Source organism: Bos indicus, chromosome 17 (genome assembly GCF_029378745.1).
Source record: "Bos indicus isolate NIAB-ARS_2022 breed Sahiwal x Tharparkar chromosome 17, NIAB-ARS_B.indTharparkar_mat_pri_1.0, whole genome shotgun sequence".
Lineage (NCBI taxonomy): Eukaryota > Metazoa > Chordata > Mammalia > Artiodactyla > Bovidae > Bos > Bos indicus.
The window spans coordinates 6,977,046-6,998,059 of record NC_091776.1 but is presented as its reverse complement, the minus strand read 5'-3'; the positions used below and the strand labels follow the sequence as shown (position 1 = coordinate 6,998,059).

Genomic DNA, 21,014 nt, shown 5'->3' with positions numbered 1-21,014 from the left:
GTTGGACTATAAAGAAAGCTGAGCGCCAAAGAATTGATGCTTTTGAACTATGGTGTTGGAAAAGACTCTTGAGAGTCCCTTGGACTGCAAGGAGATCCAACCAGTCCATCCTAAAGGAGATCAGTCCTGAGTGTTCACTGGAAGGACTGATGTTGAAGCTGAAACTCCAGTACTTTGGCCACCTGATGGGGAGAGCTGACTCATTTGAAAAGACCCTGATGCTGGGAAAGATTGAGGGCAGGAGGAGAAGGGGACGACAGAGGATGAGATGGTTGGATGGCATCACCGACTCGATGAACGTGAGTTTGGGTAAACTCTGGGAATTGGTGATGGACAGGGAGGCCTGGTGTGCTGCAGTTCATGGGGTCGCAAAGAGTCAGACATGACTGAGCGACTGAACTGAATGAGTTAAAAAAAAAAGTTCCCTGCATTTCAGGAATTTCATTTTCTAACTATGAACCAAACATGTATACACATAGTCACTACGTATTTACTGTTCCTACAAAGAGTACTCCTATTTATACTGGCAACAAGAGATGCTACTGAGATTATCAGCAGGTAAGCTGCTGGAAACTTCTGTGGTCAACAACCACCTCTTCCCAGGTGTTCCACATAATACTATTTCTCTCTATTGATCTCATGGAGCCTCTTATCCCTGGATGATATCATAACTATGAGCCTACACTTGTAGCACCCAAGTACCTTTATTTGTAAAATGCTATGCATTTTCCAATTGTGGAAAGGCATATATCAAGGACTCTAGCCACAAAGGCTCTAGTGGTGAAATACATTCACAGCCTTCTAAATTAGAACTTGAAACACATATTCCTAACTAGACAAGATAAGAGACAGTAAAAATCTACCTATAATTCAATATCAACATAAACTTATTTCAGCATTTCTAGGGAAGAAGAACAATGAATTCCAAATGTTCAATCTACAATCATATGAAATGTAAGCCATTAGTTACTAACTACCTGTGAAATTAAATATTTGTTATCCATTCAGCATTTATTGATCCCAAATAGCTAATTCTCAGGAATCTTTTACACTTCATCTTATTTCAGAAAAGAAATTCTAAAATATTCCCAAGCCTCTAAATGTCATCTTTTTTTAAAAAGTAATTTTTAAAAAAAAATTATAGCTAGATATTTTAAGAGTTATCAAAAGGAATAAATCACAAATATCCAAATTAATAGCTTGAATACCTCATATTTGAAACTTGGTCTTGTGGAACTGAACCAACTGTTGGAACTGCAGGTAATTTTGCATTAGATGATCTACCACCTATAAGAGAAAATAATCATTTATGGGATGAACAAGAATTCAAACAAAAAAGGTATCTTGATACCAAATCACAAAAAAAAAATACTATATTGCATTTTTCCCGGTGCATTTTGCCAGAGAGCACAGTTAGTAAAGAACCTGCCTGCCAATGCAGGAGACACAAGAGATGCAGGTTCAATCCCTGCATCAGGAAGATCCCTGGAGTAGGAAATGGCAACCCACTCCAGTATTCTTGCCTGGAAAATCACATGGACAAACGAGTCTGGAGGGCTACAGTCCATGGGGCCGCAAAGAGTCCAACATGACTGAGCATGCACACACCCATACATTTTTAATGCCTATTATAATTTGATGGGACTTCCCTCGTGTCTCCTTGGTAAAGAATCTGCCTGCAATGCTGGAGATGTGGGTTTGATCCCCGGGTAGGGAAGATCCCTTGGAGAAGGAAACAGCAACACTCGCCAGTATTCTTGCCTGGGAAATCCCATGGACAGAGTATCCTGGCAGGCTACAATCCATGGTGTTATAACAGAACTAGACATGACTTACAGACTAAACAACAACATAATTTGGATAACATTAAAATCTACCAATTAACAAGGTTTTTCTTGAATCATTTAATATATAATTCTCACATAAAGGAGTCTTTAAAACCATCAGCTGAAGAAGTAACAGAAAATTCTGAATCACTCAATTGGGATCATGATTCATTCAGTTCAACATCAAATAGCAACGGACATACCCAAGTAGAAACTTCTTAAAACTGAAGCATAAAGGAGAAACTACTAATTCCAAATTTAGCTTAAATAGGTATGCCTCATTACCATGACAACTGTATGCAGTCACTAAATAACTTCTGCTCTATACTTTAAACGCTTCTGAGTCTAGTTCAGCAAACATTATGCAATGATCAACTGAGAAATCTTTCTTAAGTGATGGCAACAGAGCATAGACTCGCTCCTGGGTGTCCTCCCTGTAATTAGGACATAACCTGATGTTGTATTTGTCATACTATATTTCAACTGATTTTTTAAATGTCCTTTTCCCTCGTATACTAATCTTTTTGAAAGCAGAGATCTCATCTTTTTCATTCATCTCTCTCAAACACCTAAAGTAACACAATAGAAGGTTCTCAACTTATAGTTGCAAAAATCATTCCCTTAATCAAACCATCTCCCAGATTTTAGTAGGTCATTCTTCCCATATGGTATAAATTTCCTCTCCATTTCCTATAATTTTATGTCCCTATCTTTGTTCAAACTACTATATAAAGTTAATTTCGATCATGTGATCTAATTGTGCTCTCCAATGAACACTCCCAGATATCCTTATTTTTGTTTATCTGTATTGTTCAATGGCCAACTCACCCTCTTAGAGTACAAACTGTTCACAATATCCTGCCCTACACAGAGCTAACTTCTTTATGTTTTACAAAAATAACTGTGCTAATAAATTTTACTTGGCAAGAGAAAAATAAATACCAGGAAATCAACTCTGACAAAGTCAAAGAATGGACAATACATGATATAGGAAGTTTGAAAAAGTCCAGAAGACTAATTTGGATGGTAATTTACTGAGGCTTGAAGAGTTCTAAAAAGTTCACAAAAGTAGAGGAAAAATAAAGTTCCCATTTAAGAATCAGAATACATGAGACAGAAAAGCATTTAATTTAAGCTAGGAAGAAGACCTGAAGAAACAGAAGGGTCATTTCCTAAGATTGATAACAGGGTGAAAGAAGAGGAGAGAGGACAAGTGCGGTGTTCAATGCCACTCTCCAACACAAGGGTCACAAGGGTCCCTGGGACTCCACCGGGAGGGCATCCTAACAGCACGGAGGGGACGCGTGCAGGAGACGCACATATTTTGCTTGCATTGGCAGTCCAGGAAGTGAAATTTCCATTTCTAGAAACAGTGTCTTCAAAGGACGCCAAGTTAGTATTAGAGCAGACTGAAATCCCATCACAATTCTATAGAGGGACAGACCAAGAAAGGCAGCTGACATATTGAAGCAAATGAAACAAAGATGCAAAGCTTACACACAAGGAGGGAAGAGAGGCTTGAAGAATTCTGGAATCTATTAGGATGCACTATCAGAGGTCTGCTGCTTTTGATCCATTCTTAAAACTTCAGGCGTGGGCACACTAGAAACACCTAAAGTAGACAAAATGGTGTGGACAGAAAGATAAGAGAGAAATAGAAGAAATTTCCATCTAGCATGCAGAAAGAAAGATGGTAGAAATAGGTGAGAAGGTAGAAAATCGGCCTCTTTGGCATTGGGGAGCTGGCTGTGATGCCAACTAGGCCCTGGGGTGGTTACGGGCTGGCTTTAGAGCCTACAACTAGGTCACGGTCTTCTTTTGCTGACTATGAACAATTTCATAAAACAGCAACATCAAACAATGCCATGCCATGACTATGATGAACCAACATAAAATACCACTCCGTAATCATGACCCAAAAGACCAAAACATGAACTCCAGGCAAATAACAAAGATGGTCAAACATCCCGAATTATAATATGAAAGACTGCTATTTCTTTACTAATTAGAGTTTTAGGCTCTGTCAAGTCTTCCATGATTCTAGATAAGACCTAATTAGGATATCTAAAATCATAGAATTACCCATGCTTCCTGACAGTACCTAATGCAGAAGAAAGGCCCACTTCCATAACCCTGACCTCAAATTATCATTTTTTTTCCAATTATTTTATTTACCCAATGCATGGATACATCCTGATTTTTAAATTCAGAAACGTTCTGTACAAGCCCTCCTAGTCCCAGTCCTTTTCCAAAGGCAGCCACTAGCCGCAGTTTGGAAACATATCCTTCCGGACTCTGTTCTCTACACTTACATACAAACTCAAATCCTTTAGTAAATCGTTTTCCCGGAGATGTCCCAAGTTTCCTCATTGTCTACATTCTCCCTCACTGAATTAATTTATTCAAACAAAGGTTTATTACTAGGATCTTGATTGGAGGACACTGATACAGACTTTAGACAAAGTCATCAGAGAAAAGATAGGAATCGTGGGCTCATTTTAAAAGAAACAGAATTTAAGAAATCTCTAAGTAAGAATTATTTTCCATAACAATCTATTTCATCTTGGTAAGATGCACATTCTCCCACATGATAACATCTCTTAAATCAATGAATTTTACAAAGGTATCTTAACAAGTAGTGAACTAGAAGTTGAGACCTAATTGTGAGAAAACTGGATAAAATCAGGAAAGCAACAGAATTGAGTCTGTAATTTGGTAAATGACTAAAGAAGGGGGAATGCATTAACTCTCTGAATTCACTGTTTTGACAATCTACAACCTCAAGATTATATAAACTAGAGGAGAAACACTTGTAAAATATAAGCATATCATCTGAGGACACGTATACCTTGGAGATATTTTGGGTTCAATTCCATACCACGGCAATAAAGTAAATATCACAAAAAAGCAAGTCACACAAATTTTTTGGTTTCCCAGTGCATAAAAATCCATTTGACATCATAGAGTTACAACATACTTTCAATCTGTTAAAAAAAATTTTTTTTTAATTTTCAGAAAAATTTCTAAACCACACTGTATCTGAAAACCACAATAAAGTGAAGCACAATAACTGCATTCTTTTACAAACTGAAGATCTGTGGCAACTCTGCATCAAGCAAGTGTATGGACACCATTTTTCCAATGATACTTGCTCACATCACATCTAAACATCCACATTTTGGTGCTTCTCATATTTCAAACTTTTCCTTTTTATTATTATATTTATTATGGTGAGCTGTGATCAGTGATCTTTGATGTTATTATTGTAAAACTATTATGACTGATGGAGAAGGCAATGGCACCCCACTCCAGCACTCTTGCCTGGAAAATCCCAAGGACAGAGGAGCCTGGTGGGCTGCAGTCCATGGGGTCTCGAAGAGTCGGACACGACTGAGCGACTTTACTTTCACTTTTCACTTCCACACATTGGAGAAAGAAATGGCAACCCACTCCAGTGTTCTTGCCTGGAGAATCCCAGGGATGGGGGAGCCTGGTAGGCTGCCGTCTAGGAGGTCGTACAGAGTCAGACACAACTGAAGTGACTTAGCAGCAGCATTATGACTGAAGGCTTCAGTTATGGTTAGCATTTTTAATAATAAGTTATTTTTAAGTTAAGGTATACACATGGTATTTTTAGACATAATGCTACAGGATAGTGTAAATAACTTTTATATGCACTGGGAAACAAAAAATTCATGTGACTCACTTTGTGATAGTCACTTTATTGCAGTGGTCTCCAAGGTATGCCTGTATATAAAACATATACTCTCATTAACATACATATCTATATAGTACACTCCCTAACCTGACCCCTGAGAGGACCTGCGAGCATCTAACACCTAACTGTATGCACCCTGGCTTGTGAGTACTATACCCCACTATACAGACAAAGCAGAAACAGTTGATTTAGTATCTGTGGGAGAAAAGCACAAAATGAACTTGAAACATCTACTTTTGTTTTCTAGAAGGCAAGGAAATGTCCAAGGAATGACAGGATATGTCCCAGTGGCAAAGGGGCCAGCTTAAAGGGACTCGCACCTACCAAGATGAAGACAATCTGAGCATGAAAATAACAACAGCAACTGATTATAATATGTCCAATAAAACAGGAAGCCATGAAGCCATGCTGATAAAACTGACTGCTGATAAAATTAACAATCTGGAAAATAGGATATTTAAAGAATTTCAAAGTATATCTCGACAAAACACTTTATTAATCACAACTCTACAATATAGAAACCTGGCAGCTATACTTTAATCAAGTGATGAAAGTGGTCACGGTCAAGCATTTTAACCATTTTAACAAATCAAAATTGTGCACCATATGATCAGATTCTTTCCTTCTCTGTCCCAGAACAGTTCTAGCAGAGAAATATAATGATTTTAATCAAGAGGAAATATCAGATCAACTCAAATTCAGGGACACTCATTTGGTTGTTCCCAGTATTTTACAATAAACAATGTTTTGTATGTGCTTATATAAATCTATACACACTCCTTTATATCCTTGAAGTAACTTCCTAAAGTCAATAAGCCCAAAGTTTAATTGTTGATACACACTGGCTTCCCTGGTAGTTCAGCTGGTAAAGAATCCACCTATAAAGCAGAAGACCCCCATTTGATCTCTGGGTCAGGAAGATCCCCTGGAGAAAGGGATAGGCTACCTACTCCAGTATTCTTGCCTGAAGAATTCCATGGACAGAGGAGCCTTGAAGGCTATAGTCCAAGGGGTTGAAAAGAGTTGGACACAACTGAGTGACTTTCACTTTCATACACTGTCAAATTGCCCAGTTGCCCTAAAGAAAGAAAAAGTAATTTCCACCTCTTTATTAATAAAATTGAATATATTTTTTCCAATTGACAGGAAACATAATTGACTGTTCTGATCTTTTGAGTATTTTTATTGGAATCTTGTTCTTTATGATTCCACTCATCAGCCACCCACAACCAAAGAATTTTCAAATTGAATCCTAGCTCTATTAATAAAAGGTCAGTTTGTTTGATAACAGCTACCCTTAAGAGGTTATAGAATAAATGTTTAGGGAAAACAGAAAGGATTCTGTCACTTACTGTGTGACATTGGGCAAAGTTACTTAAGCTCTCTGTGCTTTACTTACCTCATCTAAAAAATTAACAGTGATACTCACGTCACAGAATTATTTCAAGGATTAAAGTACTTAGAACCTATACCACAGTAAACATACAATGAGTGACAGTTTCCCTTCCTACTCTTCTATTCTAGGACCACCTTTAAAATATTGAAAGGAAGTTATCATGTTTCCCTTTAGTCTGTACTTGAGGCTGAAAAGACACCCAAATTTTTCAATGATTATTCATGTGACATTAATCACAGGTAACTTAAATGAGATGAAGCTTATAAAATGAAGTACCTTTACAAATTTCCCCATACAAACTTAAGATGAAAGGTAAATTCTTTTGAAAAATCTAGAACCCAATCCCAGATTTCACTGCTATAAAAACTGGATTGCCAACAGTTTCATTTATCAGATTGGTATAAAAAACAAAGAGCCAAAAACATTTGGTAAATCTAGCCACTGTCCTCCACAGCCTGTCACTGCCTCACACCATTCCCAAGATTTCCTGGATTACTTCAATTTATCCAGGCACTTTGATTCAGCTTGCTCACTCAACTAAGGCAAAGTTAATTCTGGCTATAGATAAACAAAGCCAGGCTCTAATGAGGGGTTTTGTAGATTTAACTAATTAAGAAACAGCAAAGATCTGGGATAACGTGACCTTCTGAGAAACATGATTGGTCTTTAGGCAGAATCTGATCAATAATCAGCAGTTCTGATTACAGGTCTCAGCCAAACAGAAGCATTGGGAAATGTGGACCGTTTTATTGGAGAGCGAGTACTTCAGCAATCTTCCCAGTTACCCTCTGGATAATTACCCAGCCTAGCTCTCAGAGTGTGGAGAAGGCAATGGCACCCCACTCCAGTACTCTTGCCTGGAAAATCCCATGGACAAAGGAGTCTGGTAGGCTGCAGTCCATGGGGTCGGGTCGCTAGGAGTCGGACATGACTGAGCGACTTCACTTTCACTTTTCACTTTCATGCATTGGAGAAGGAAATGGCAACCCACTCCAGTGTTCTTGCCTGGAGAATCCCAGGGATGGGGGAGCCTGGTGGGCTGCCATCTCTGGGATTGCACAGAGTCAGACATGACTGAAGCGACTTAGCAGCAGCTCTCAGAGTGAGCATACTCCTACAAGACAAACTTATCCAGAGTGAATCTCTCTTTTCCACAACACATTTTCTTCCCCTTCCATTGATAATTAGAGTTGACTTTTCTTTTTATTAAGATTATAGTTTCTTGCTGACCTTCTTGCCATACTCGCCACCCGGCTCAAGAGAGAGCGAACTATCATTACATAAAAAAACTAACAAATTAAATATAATCTATCTTAATGAATAGGATTGATTTTTAAATGAAGTACACATTTTTTTCATACTAAATTTTTAAAGTACATGTATCAATTCCCATATTTTCACTGCCAAATGATTTCCAGTCTTGTATTTTGAAATTAAAATTTCAAACTGGAAGGCAAGATAAAGTGAAATTGAAAATATTTATTTCTGTCAGGGCCAATCCTTCTATTCTCACATAACGCTCATTAAGTCCTTCAAAGACCTAACACTTTTATTACACTCAGTTAATGATACCTGCGATTTTGTAGATTCCTGACAGCAATATGATCATTGAATCATGGTTGGCCACTGACTTCTGCTACCAGTGATTAATGAAATATTTCTGAGCTGTTTTTAGAGATAGTTTTTAAAAACCATCTTTATTTAGAGTATGTTGGACATTTTCCCTAAAAGGACTAATTGGCATTTTTTCTTGATCTTTTCTGAAGTTGACATAAAGGAATTATAAGGTTCAATCTAGTTAAAAATAGAGATAGAAGTAAAAAGTCTCAAGAAAATGTAAAGTAAAAAGTCTCAAGCTTCACAAAATAGTTTAAAACATTAGCTTTAACTGTCCAAACTGAATGTGATTTTAATAAGCTGAAATATATATCAAAATTTGCAAAAGACAAGGAGCATTGAGGGATCAAAAAAAAAAAAAAGTAACAAAAATAATTCCTTGATACTACCCTAGAAATAATGTCAATTTTCAAACCTACATTTTTTTATTGTGATCTATAGCAGAAAGGGATTTTCTTTAACTAAAGTTTTTAAATCACAAGAAGACACATTATGGAGAAAGATAAACGAATCAATCAGCAACAGTTTTAAGGAAAAAAACACACAAAATTCACACCAGGTGTCCTTCATTCCTACCAGACATAAAAATGTAACTTCCAAATACATTCTGTATTTTTAGCTCAGATTAGTCATAAATTTATGACAAATTAGTTTTAAACTAATTTAACAATAAAAATATTTTCAACAAGTGATCACACATGTAAATTCAAAAGCTACTTCCAACCTGTGAAATACTACTGACTTATCTTTTCATTACCCTTACACTGATAAACTGTCTCCTTTAAACTGACATTTTTCCAGACACTCAAAAGAACAAAAAGGAAAATGTAAATAGATCATCTGTCTAGCATCTATCCAGAGAATAGCCAATTGTTTATTCAAGGTCCCTAAGGATCTACATAAATAATGTCCTTTGCAATAAAGTCTCATTAAAACAAATGCCAATATTTAATCCCTAAACACTGTATTTTTCAACTGCATCCTCTCTCCTTTTCTCCCTCTCTCCCTCCCCACCCATTCCAGACCTATTCAAGGAGGGACAGTCTACATGCCAGTTTAAACTCTTCATTAAATAAAAGAAACTTTTATTGAATAAGTAAGGATAAGCCTCTTGGGTCAAACATCATATAAAGTGAAGAACCAAGTATTTTCTTTCGACATTAAAAATAAACATTCTAATTCATATCAATAATATACATGGCTCTGATAAAAAGAATACAGAGCCTAATATTCTAATAAAGGTATGATTATTGAATTTTGCAAATTAGCAAAGACTCAGCACTTAAAGAACTTAAGAGCAATTCATTTAGATCCTTCACTGGGCTTACTTCAATTCTGTTTTAATCATTTATGCTTTGCAATCACATACATTTGAAAAATACCACAGGATATTTGAATAAAGAGTAACTGCATCTTAACATGCAGTCTGGGCAATTAAACCTTTACTAATGAGTAACCTGAAAATCTATAAATTTTGATATATTTGTACAAACCTCTGTTTTCTCTTTCAGTGTTCTTTATAAACAAATATGCATACACAAAGGGTATACTTTGTTCTCTGATGAATATTTTACAACTTACTATGAAACATCTGTCATTATTATATTAAACATTTTTGCTAATAAAATGCTGCAAAAGCTAAGAAATATTATTCAAACCAAACTCTGAAATTTGAACACTGATCATCATTTCAATAATGTACGCTGCTTTAAAATTTATTTACAAATTTATTTTTCACAAAATTATTTTGGAGGTAACGTTTTAACAGAAAAGCTCTGACCTCACATTAAGCTGACACGCTCCAATCCTTTTTCTGGGATCCAGTCCCAGTTTCTCTTTAATTGTGCCACACATAAAACACAGCAATCTCATTCTGATATCAAAATTTCCAAATAAACTTTTCTGGTACAAAACTCATGTTTTATGTTTTCTAGTCCCATGATTTCTTCCGAGGAAATTTCCATTTTGCTAAGCTACTATCAAGCATATTTTTATTAACCAACAACTATTATTCAATATGAACAGTTCATTTTTTGTTGCTGACTCACTATAAAATTCAGAACTGAAGTCATCCTATGGCACAAAGGTTTATTGTCTACAGGGACAGATATTAACTATACTTTCAAATAAAGAAAATAATCCCTGATCAAACCCAAGACTATTATCTAACTTGCTCAGATTTACAAGAATAAACTGCCCAGCCCAGCACATAATCACAATAACAATCAATTCATCCACAAATTATTTTCCCCAAATCCTGTTTGAATCAGAAGGATAATAAGATTCAATATACTGCATATAGCCTACTTTTTAATGGCAAATAACTTAAATCAAGAGATCTACCAAAAAAAAAAAGAAAAAAAATCTATCAACTAAAATTATTAACAGCAGAAATCTCTCTCTATTTGATTGGATTCCAGGTGAAAAGAGAACAGACTACAAGGGAAGTATGGTAGGCAAAAGCATGAAAAGCAGGGCTGTAGCTGGGAGGGACCGGGGGCGGGGGGGGGGACAACAGAGGACGAGACGGCGGGATGGCATCAGCGACTCGATGAGTGGACTCTGGGAGTTGGTGATGGACAGGGAGGCCTGGCGTGCTGCGATTCATGGGGTCGCAAAGAGTCAGACACGACTGAGTGACTGAACTGAACTGACTGAGGAGAGTCAGAAACAGGATTTCTTATCAATGCAATAATATTCATGGCAGCAGTCAATGGAATGGAATAGAAGCAACAAACTAAAATCGTACCACTTAAGTGACAACAGGAGCCTAGTGACAAAGGAAGAGGGAAAAGATATCAAAACAAGTGACAAAACTAAAGACCACCATCATAAAAACAACTTACAATGACTTAAAAGAGAATGAATTAATTTTTTAAATAATGGGAGCTAGAGAGAAAAACGAAACTACTACAAATTCTACTCCAAATTGAAGACAGTGGGAACTATTTGGGAAATACTACCACCATAAACTATACAAAATTTAAACAACCGGGGGGAAACTGGTAAATTTCAGAGTGCTTCACTAACTAAAGCCTTTGACTGTGTGGAGCACAACAAACTGTGGAAAGTTCTTAAAGAGATGGGGACATCAGACCGCCTTAACTGTCTGCTGAAAAATCTGTATGAAGGCCAAGAAACAACAGTTAGAACTGAACATGGAACAACAGACTGGTTCAAAATTGGGGAAGGAGTACATCAAGGCTACATATTGTCACCTTAAGTATTTATCGGTTTAACTTCTATGCAGAGTACATCATGTGGAATACCAGGATAGATGAAGCACAAGTTGGAATCAAGCCTGCTGGGAGAAATAATAAGCTCAGATATATCCAGATGATACCACCCTATGACAAACTTAAGACAGCATATGAAAAAGCAGAGACATCTATCAGCCAACAAAGGTCCATACAGTCAAAGAGAATTGGACCATAAAGAAGACTGAGCACTGAAGAATTGATGCTGTCTAATTGTGGTGCTGGAGAAGACTCTCAAGAGTCCCTTGGACTGCATGAAGGTCAAATCAGTCAATCCTAAAGGAAATCAACCCTAAATATTTCTTCAAAGGATTGATACTGAAGCTCCAATACTTTGGCCACCTGATGTGAAGAGCTGACTCACTGGAAAAGATCCTGATGCTGGGAGAGACTGAGGGCAGAATGAGAAGGGGGCAACAGAGGAATACATGGTCAGATGGCATCACCAAGTCAATGAACATGAGTCTGAGCAAACTCTGGGAGATGGTGAAGAACAGGGAAGCTTGCAGTCCATGGCGTTGCAAAGAGTCAAACACAATTTAGCAACTGAACAACAGTAACATCCAACAATTACAACAGTCTTCAAGATAGAAAATTATTCTGTAATTCTGCATATGGTTCTTCAGGGTGAGTATTTTATATTATAATGATTACTGGAAAATGGCTTCAGAAAAAAATCCATCATACTGTTTTATATTAAATAGCAAACCAGCGTGTATGTTCTCACCTTGCAACCCCACTGACTGTAGCACACCACGCTGCTCTGTCCACGGGATTTTCCCAGGCAAGAATACTGGAGTGGGTTGCCATTTCCTACACCAGGGGATCTTCCTGACACAGGGGTCATGGCAGGTGGATTCTTTACCACTTGTGCCACCTGGGGAGCCCCCTCTCTATCAAATATTACCTATAACTCAGCCTTTTTCTATTTATATTAAATATTACCCATATATCAGCTTTCTTTCTATTTATCTCTTCTGAAGACTGCAGGAAATTTTTTCTTTCCCTTGTATCACTATTATTTTTTTTTTTTACTTAACACTTTTTCTATCTTTATTGAAATAAGTCAGACAAAGACTGCACAAATTTTTAAAACTCAGATCCTATTTAATTTGTTCCATAAACTGAAATTAAAGGGCACTGTATTCAAAGTAAGATGAAAATACTGAACTTACTACAAATGGTCCAGTAAGTTACAAGAAATTAATATTACTGAATTTAAAAGATGGCAGAAAGTTTCATAAATATTAGTAACATCTGCCTTTTTCCCAACAGAGGGCTGGTCTAGAAAAATCACAGCTGACTCTTTTTAAGAGTCAACTTTAGAGGTGAAAGAACAGAAATTTGTTTAACTGGTCCAAAATAGATCACCAAATTGCTTCTTCTCCAAAATTCAAAAAAAAAAAAAAAAAAAACAACAACACACATCACAGTATAATGGAACAATAAAGAAGAAGGAAATTCTACTAGAGTACTATACTTATTTTCCTTTATAGTTTCTCACTAAGACAATGAATGATGAAAAAATATATACATATACAATACTATTGCAAGATATTAATGACACAGGAATGAAGAGGGGGTAAAACTAAGAAGGTATAATAGAGGAACTCTCTATCTTCCATTCCTATAACTTAAAACATCTAAAAAATAAGATCTATTACTTTGCTTAAATGTTTTAATAAAACAAAAAATGAGATAGCACAAGGCTGCCTACTACCACTGAAGCTTTTAGCTTCCTTGTAAACATTTTCCTTCAACAACTATCTTTCCTAAGTATAAAAATAATACGTGAAGTGAAGTCACTCAGTCGTGTCTGACTCTTAGCGACCCCATGGACTGCAGCCTCCCAGGCTCCTCCGTCCATGGGATTTTCCAGGCAAGAATACTGGAGTGGGGTGCCATTTCCTTCTCTAGGGGATCTTCCTGACTCAGGGATTGAACCCGGGTCTCCTGCATTGCAGGCGGATGCTTTACCCTTTAAGCCACCAGGGAAGCCCAATAATATAGGATTACGGATAAATTTTTGGAAAATTAAAAATTTCAAAAATCAAAATTTCCAGTAATTCATGGGAATAATAATGTAGCTTCAGTGTACATTTCCTTGCTTTTTATATATGAAAAATATATACATACTTCAAATATTTACTATTACACAGCATGTAATGTCCGACTCTTAGCGATCCCATGGACTGCAACCTACAAAGCTCCTCCGATGGGATTTTCCAGGCAAGAGTACTGGAGTAGGTTGCCATTGCCTTCTCCCCAGAAAAATACTATTTACATGAAATAATGTCCCCCTTGTTTTAACTTGGTCTTTTTTTTTCTTATACACTGCAGCAGGTTTAATAGCAGCCCCAGAGGTATGCCCAAGTTGTAAGCCCCAGAACCTACAGAGAGGACTGTATTTAGAAAAACAATCTTTGTACCTGTGACTGTGGACTCTGAGACTCGATGAGCCAGGATTAAGGCGGGCCCTTGTCTGTCTATGCTCAGCTGCTCATTTGCGTTGACTCCTTGCTACCCATGGACTATAGCCTGCCAGGCTCCTCTGTGCATAAACTTTTCCAGGCAACAATACTGGAGTGGGTTGTCATTTCCTACTCAATAACTTGGTCTTTTTACTATCACATAGTCTTCAAGTTCACCTGGTATTATCACTAAGTTTCTAACCAACAGCTAGGATTTAAGGTCTTGTACCCAAGACTTCAGAAGGAATATAGAAAGAGAGATGGGACAAAAATCAAACTGCAGTGGGAGTTACTGAACTACCAAGACTAACACCTGAATGATGACTCGGGGGCAGCATTCCCTTCCCAAGTATCTAAGTCAGACACTGTGCAAGAGAGAGCAAAGTACTGGACACCACATGAACATCTGGCAATTGACAACCAGACTCAAAGACCAAATTTCACCAAAACTTCCTTATACTAACTCTACGTATATACATCTCAAGAGCAGGGACAGGAAAAAAGTATTTTAATAGATCTGTCATTCATTCATCCACCCAATCAGCGGCATCCAAATCATCATACATTACTATGTTTAAGTGGGAAAAGTACTGAAATCCTTGATTTAACTTATTTCATATTACTCAAATTTATTCAGAAAATTATTAAATAATCAACAACATACTACAACAGTATATTCATTTAAAACATGCCTTACAAAACTTTTTACTTAATCAACAATCCTAAACTTTGCTAAAATGAGATTAAGAACTTTTTGGTTGTAATCACTGGTAACAAACTCACCAGGTGATTCTCCCCCCACATCTGAGGCTTGAGCTGAATCTACTGAAGAAACCACACTAACAGCATTGGTAGGTATACCTGTAAGTGTGGAAGGTAAGACTGCTGATTTTTTTGTTGCAACGATGACACTTCTGTAATAAAGAAAATAAATAGATTTTAAAATATAGAAGATCACACAGTTACATAAATTTCAAAACACAAAATAGGAAACCAATTTCTTTCTACCATATTATCTCTATTTTCATGTACAATTTAGAAAATATTCTCAACAAGGACTCACTTCAATAGTATTCACATTAATTTATTCTTTACTTTTCAGAATCAAGATAATGTTCTATGAAAATATAATAATACATGTTAACATTTAAACTTATATTTACTACATTCTTTAAATTTAAAATCATCTTTAATTATCCAACTTAAAATATAAACAAAGGTATATACAAAAAAGAAATATGGCATTCATGTGGAGAAGTAACTTTTTCTTAACCTCAGAAGTAAAGCAGGAAACTCAACCGATTTCTACAAGAATTTTAAAGCACCAGTAAGTTGAAATGATAAAACCTTAGAAATCTTATAAAGTAAGAAAATGCAGACATTAACAATTTTTAAACATGTATACAATCAAATTTTTACTTTTCAATCCTCAAAGACTATCTTGTGATAATATTACAAAGAAAAAATAATGCACACATATAAAAGCTAGATGTAAAAATATCAACTAATCAAATTTGTTCATCTCTGTATTATTTAAACACAGGTATTTATGATATACCAATTTCAATTAAAGGGTAATACTTTATGCCAAAAGAGTAACTAAAAGACCTTATTAGGCATAACATAAAATGCACTTTTAATTGAAGTTAGCTCCATAAACATGCAAAAACACAGTTAATGAGGTAAAGAGGACAGCTGATATATAATGCACTCCCACAGCAGTGCTTACTTTTAATTACCTGGTGTTAACCATAAGCCTAAAGTCTTCAACATTCAATTTGTTTAATCACATCTTTTGTTGACAATATTGTAACTGCAAGCTTCAAGTATTCCCTTAACAGCTTTATTCAGTTTCGAAATAAAGTTACTTAGACACTTGATCCCAATAAATGCATTCAGAAGTGAAAATTATACAATTCCAATATTTTAAAATATATTTTGTTTCTTTTGTTACATCGAAAGAGATAACACGAAGTGAAATAGGTTCTGTTTTACTTCAGTGCCTATCATGTGACAGCAAACACTGCCACCAATTAAATCCAGTTCTCTGTGCTAGGCATGGCGTAGCCAATGTACTGGGGTGGCTGGTGGCACATCATTATAAGGGTGACTGCCAATGTTAACTATACACTAAAAAATAGAAGCAACAGCCACCTGAGCCCTCAATCCAAAATGCTGTGCTTAAATCACGGTAGCTTGTATCACGTGAAGATTATTGACTTTAGGGGGAGTGGATGACCACCCCCCTGCATGTGTGCACGTGTGTGTGTACACGTGTGCTGGTAGTACATTCACAAAACAATACAAAATGTTCTTTGTGAATTACCTGCTTGAAGGCAAAACTTCACAAGCCTGTTGTTTAAGAAAATCTGTAGCTACTTATTTGCTAACAAGCTATTTTGACGGGAGAGGGGCGAACATGGAGGATTTACTCTGACATTTGACCACAAAAGAAACAACTAGCAAGATCTAGTTTACTCATACAAGAGCCAAGTACTGATAGGAGCAACAATTTAGTATTTAGAAAAGGGAAACCGTTTTTTCTATATTTGAAATTTAAGCCATAAGCCTAACCTATGTACCGGCGATTCTACTCTTAGAAATTTCCTCACCATAACTTAAGTCCATAAAGAATAGATACAATAACATTAAGAAATGCTTTACTAATAACAACCAAAAACTGGAAATAGCCCTGAATCTTTAAGCAGAAAAATGAATTAAAATTTGGTGGTATACACATAGAATGGAATAATAGTAATAAACTACTGATTAACATAACATGTATGAATCTCAAAAGCATTTTGTTAAGTGAAGGAAGCCTTATACAGAAGAACACATACTTTGTATTTCCTTTAAGGATGTAAGGATGTAAGTCCTTCATGAACTTCCTACATGACGTTCTAGAAAAGGCAAAATTAATCTGTTGTTTAAACAATATAGAACAATAATTGTCTGTGAGGGTAGGATAGGCACTAGCCAGGAAGAAGCGTTAAGGAGCTTTCAAGACTGAGGACAACTCGACTGGAAATTTAGGTTAGGTGTTTAACTTGTCAAAACTCATAAAATGGAACACTTAAGATTTGTGCCTATCATAGTATGTACACTTTACCTTAAAAAACTGTATTGGTCTTTGGTTAGAGATCTACGCGCCTTAACTGTTTAAGACCGAAGTGATCTTATGCCTGCAACTTACTTTGAAATGCATAAAAAAGTAAGATTGATGGATACAGAGATGGTTATACGGAGAACTGTACAATGAAGTAAACAAACAAAGACTAATTGCAGAATCTCAATGACAGGTCACTAAATGTTCACTGTACAATACTTTGAACTTCTCTGTATGTTTAACAAAATGGTGAAAAGATAGCAACAACAAAAAATTTACCACAGATGTCCTGTAAAACACATAATTTCTATTCGTCCAAGATGGCACAGTTAATAAAAGATAACAAAAGAACCTGACCTCATTTCTGTTCCTTCAAACAAGGGCCATTAATAATGTTTTCAATCATAAATAACAGCTATAACTTAGTTCAGTAAATATTTATTGTCCTATATCTTTCACACATTCTCATTCCAAACACATCTGAAGTGTGGCTTCCTATATGAATTTACATTTAACTAGCATTCCTTACAGACTTCTGCAATACGCTCTTACGGTTCTTGAACTAAGCATGTACATTAGTTCACAGCTCCAATCCTCTGTGCGTGCTATTTCTCTACCAAGATCCCTTCCGCTTAGTCTGTTTGCCAGCAATCTTCCTTCTCACCTTTCAAAACCTTGCCAAAGGTTAAGCGTCCCCAGACAGCCAAGGTGATGTTCACTATATTCTTTGTGTTCTCACGTGATCCAATTATACAAACTTTAATAAATACATACAATACATGATCCTATCATATAAACTTAACAAATCATTAATGAATGCTAAGATTAAGCACTGATAATATGTCAAGAATCACTACTCAATTCACAAAATAATCCTAACATACTTATTACTTTCATTTAAAAAACTGAAAAAGTAAAGTTCAGAAAGGAAAAGTAATTTGTCAAGGTGGATGGCAGAACTGCCCCACAATTCTAGGTTTATCTAAACAAGGGCCTCTAATTTGAACCAGTTCCTCATACTGACCTTTAAGTTTTATTGAGATATAATTCACATTCCATACAATTTATTTATATACAGTATAAAATTAAATGGTTTTTAGAATATTCAAAAACTGTACAACCATCACAATTATATTAACATTTAAACATAATTCTATATTATAATCTATAAGCAATGAGAATAAAGATTTCCAAGATTTAAAATTATTAATACATATGTACTACTACTAAAATACAAAAATATGTCTGTTCAAGAAAAACTGAGTTCTTTAGCAATTTCCTTAGTACATAATAGAAAAATAGAATGAATCAATTTCCATATTCAATGATTGTTTCAAATCACCTCTGAGAAAGTAACATAATAATGCTTTAGCTTTGGGCTATATAAAAACAAAGAAAATTCAGTCACAAAGATTCATTTAGAAGGACATTAAGTAGGAGGCAAATTTCATATTTTCACTCCCTTTACTGTTTTTATTACTATAAATTTTCTGTGTAAAAGACTAAAATCTTCAACACAGGGTATACTTAAGCTGCCATACTCATCATGTATAAAGTGTGACTCTAAACTGTTAGGAATGTTGTTTAGTTGCTAAATCCTGTCCAGCTCTTTTGTGACCCCATGGACTGGAGCCCACCAGGGTCCTCTGTCCACGGGATTTTCCAGGCAAGAATACTGAAGTCGGTTGCCATTTCCCTCTCCAAGGGATCTTCCCGACCCACGGATCAAAGCTGTATCTCCTGCTTGACAAGCAGATTCTTTACCTCTGAGCAAATGGATTAGTAAAGGCTGTCTTAAAATTTTAATAAAATGGCATCATTTTCATCCTACAGCTTGAGGTTCTACTTAAAATAAACTGAAATCCTTGACTGAATTTTTGATATATGCCATCAATTTTAAGAAAAAGCACTTCAAACTTTCTGGCATAAAAAAATCAGAAGACAGATAAGTCCTTTAATTATGCAAGCTGTTTTTCCAAACTTTCAAGTTATAACGAAATATTAAAGTATAAAATTCCACATATTATAGCTTTTTTTCTTTATACTCACCAACTTTAATAATTAGTATCTGTAAAGCACTATGCCAAGGACATATATGAATTATGTTACTTACATTTACAACAAACTACCACCACCATGAGGGGATTATTTATACTAACAACCCGAGAGGTAAGCACTTCATATTATTAGCCCCATTTTACAAATGAGAAAGAAGTAACTTTCCTTAGCCTCCACAGATAGAAAGTATAAACACTGCTGACTTTTCTTTTTCTTACCTGAACTAGGGAGACTTTTTTGAAGATTTCTTTTTATTGAGTAACAACAAAAAGAGAGCAACATTTTCTTCCAGATCACTAAGGTTCAGAAGTTCCATTTCAGAACTGTATCAGTTTGAAATATCATAAACTTTCACAGAAACGCTATTTTCTTTAACATGCAAATAGTTCACTAAAGGAGAAGAGCATTTTAAGCCAAGTACTTTAGTCCCTAAGGATCTAGCTGAAAAGCCAGACAAAGCCCTTGAACTTTATCAAGATAAATCCCTGGTATCCACTAATCACCAGAGAGGATCTCTGAGTGAGATAAGAGCAGGAATTTTGGCATGGGAATGAACACAAACACCTTGCCATCCACAAAGGCCCACAACCTGGCAGCCTATCAGCAAGGTTCCACTCATGGAGCTGTTACTCTAAACTTTCCAGCTATTGCTTGGAAGTTGATAATTCTTAAGATATGAGGAGAGTTGTGATTTCTGACACAGCATTCCAGAGATAAATACACGATCAGAGGGATGCTTTGAAATTCTCAAAGATACTCCTTTGGTCTAAAGCTGCATGAAAAGTTTTTCAAAAGGTGTCTCTTGCTTTGAAAAAGAGGGGGGGAAACCAGAGCAGTTTGCTTGCCATCAGACAATATGTTAAGTGCATACCAGACATGTAAGCTCCAAATAGCCTCCTGAAAAATAGTATTGCCAAATTCCCCTTTGTTTTGTATTTTAATAAATCTCTAAAATTGTATTCCCTTTGCAGTTTCCTGAATAGGTTCATAACCTACTCACTGAAGGTATCATGAAGGCACAAAAAATTTTTACACTATTTAAAAAGAAATAAATGCCAAAACACATGAAAATTGGGGAATTTATAACGAAACAACTTTGATTATATTAGAAATATACATTAAATATAAAAACCTACCCTCAAGTTTTTCTCATTATTTAGTCTAAGACAAATACAAATTTAAACAAGTTTATAAATACTGTCAATTTTTTCAAAAACCTAATCATTTACACCTCAAAATATAGTCACTGCACTTTGTCATATACTTTTTGAGACATACGGAAACATATATATGTTTGTTTTTTTTTTAAGACCATTAAAGCCCAAATTAAACTGTACTCTGCTTTTTCATTTAATAATATATCTTCAACATCATTTTACATCAATACATAGTGTTGTGCTTCTCTCTCTCTCATCAGTGGCTGCAGAGTATTTACCATATGCATAGGAAACAACACATGTAACCAGTTCTTCATTTGCAACCATGTTCGCATAGCACTGCCAAATGACAGGGTAGAGAGTCACTGGCTATGGCTCAAATCTCAGCTCCACCACTTTAGCACAAGA

At 35.8% G+C, this 21,014-nt stretch overlaps 1 protein-coding gene across 8 annotated transcripts in view; it reads right to left on the bottom strand.

Moving 5' to 3' along the window:
- Window positions 1–21,014, bottom strand: part of LRBA (LPS responsive beige-like anchor protein) — a 757,794-nt gene that overhangs the window by 542,580 nt on the left and 194,200 nt on the right. For 7 of the 8 annotated variants that reach the window (XM_070770117.1, XM_070770116.1, XM_070770115.1 and 4 more), the window contains exons 31-32: window positions 15,069–15,199; window positions 1,209–1,287 (exon numbers count right to left, since the gene is read on the bottom strand). In XM_070770117.1, the coding sequence (XP_070626218.1) occupies window positions 1,209–1,287; window positions 15,069–15,199 (210 nt within the window). The remainder of the gene's footprint in view (window positions 1–1,208; window positions 1,288–15,068; window positions 15,200–21,014) is intronic. The other variant, XM_070770121.1, reaches the window with a different exon arrangement.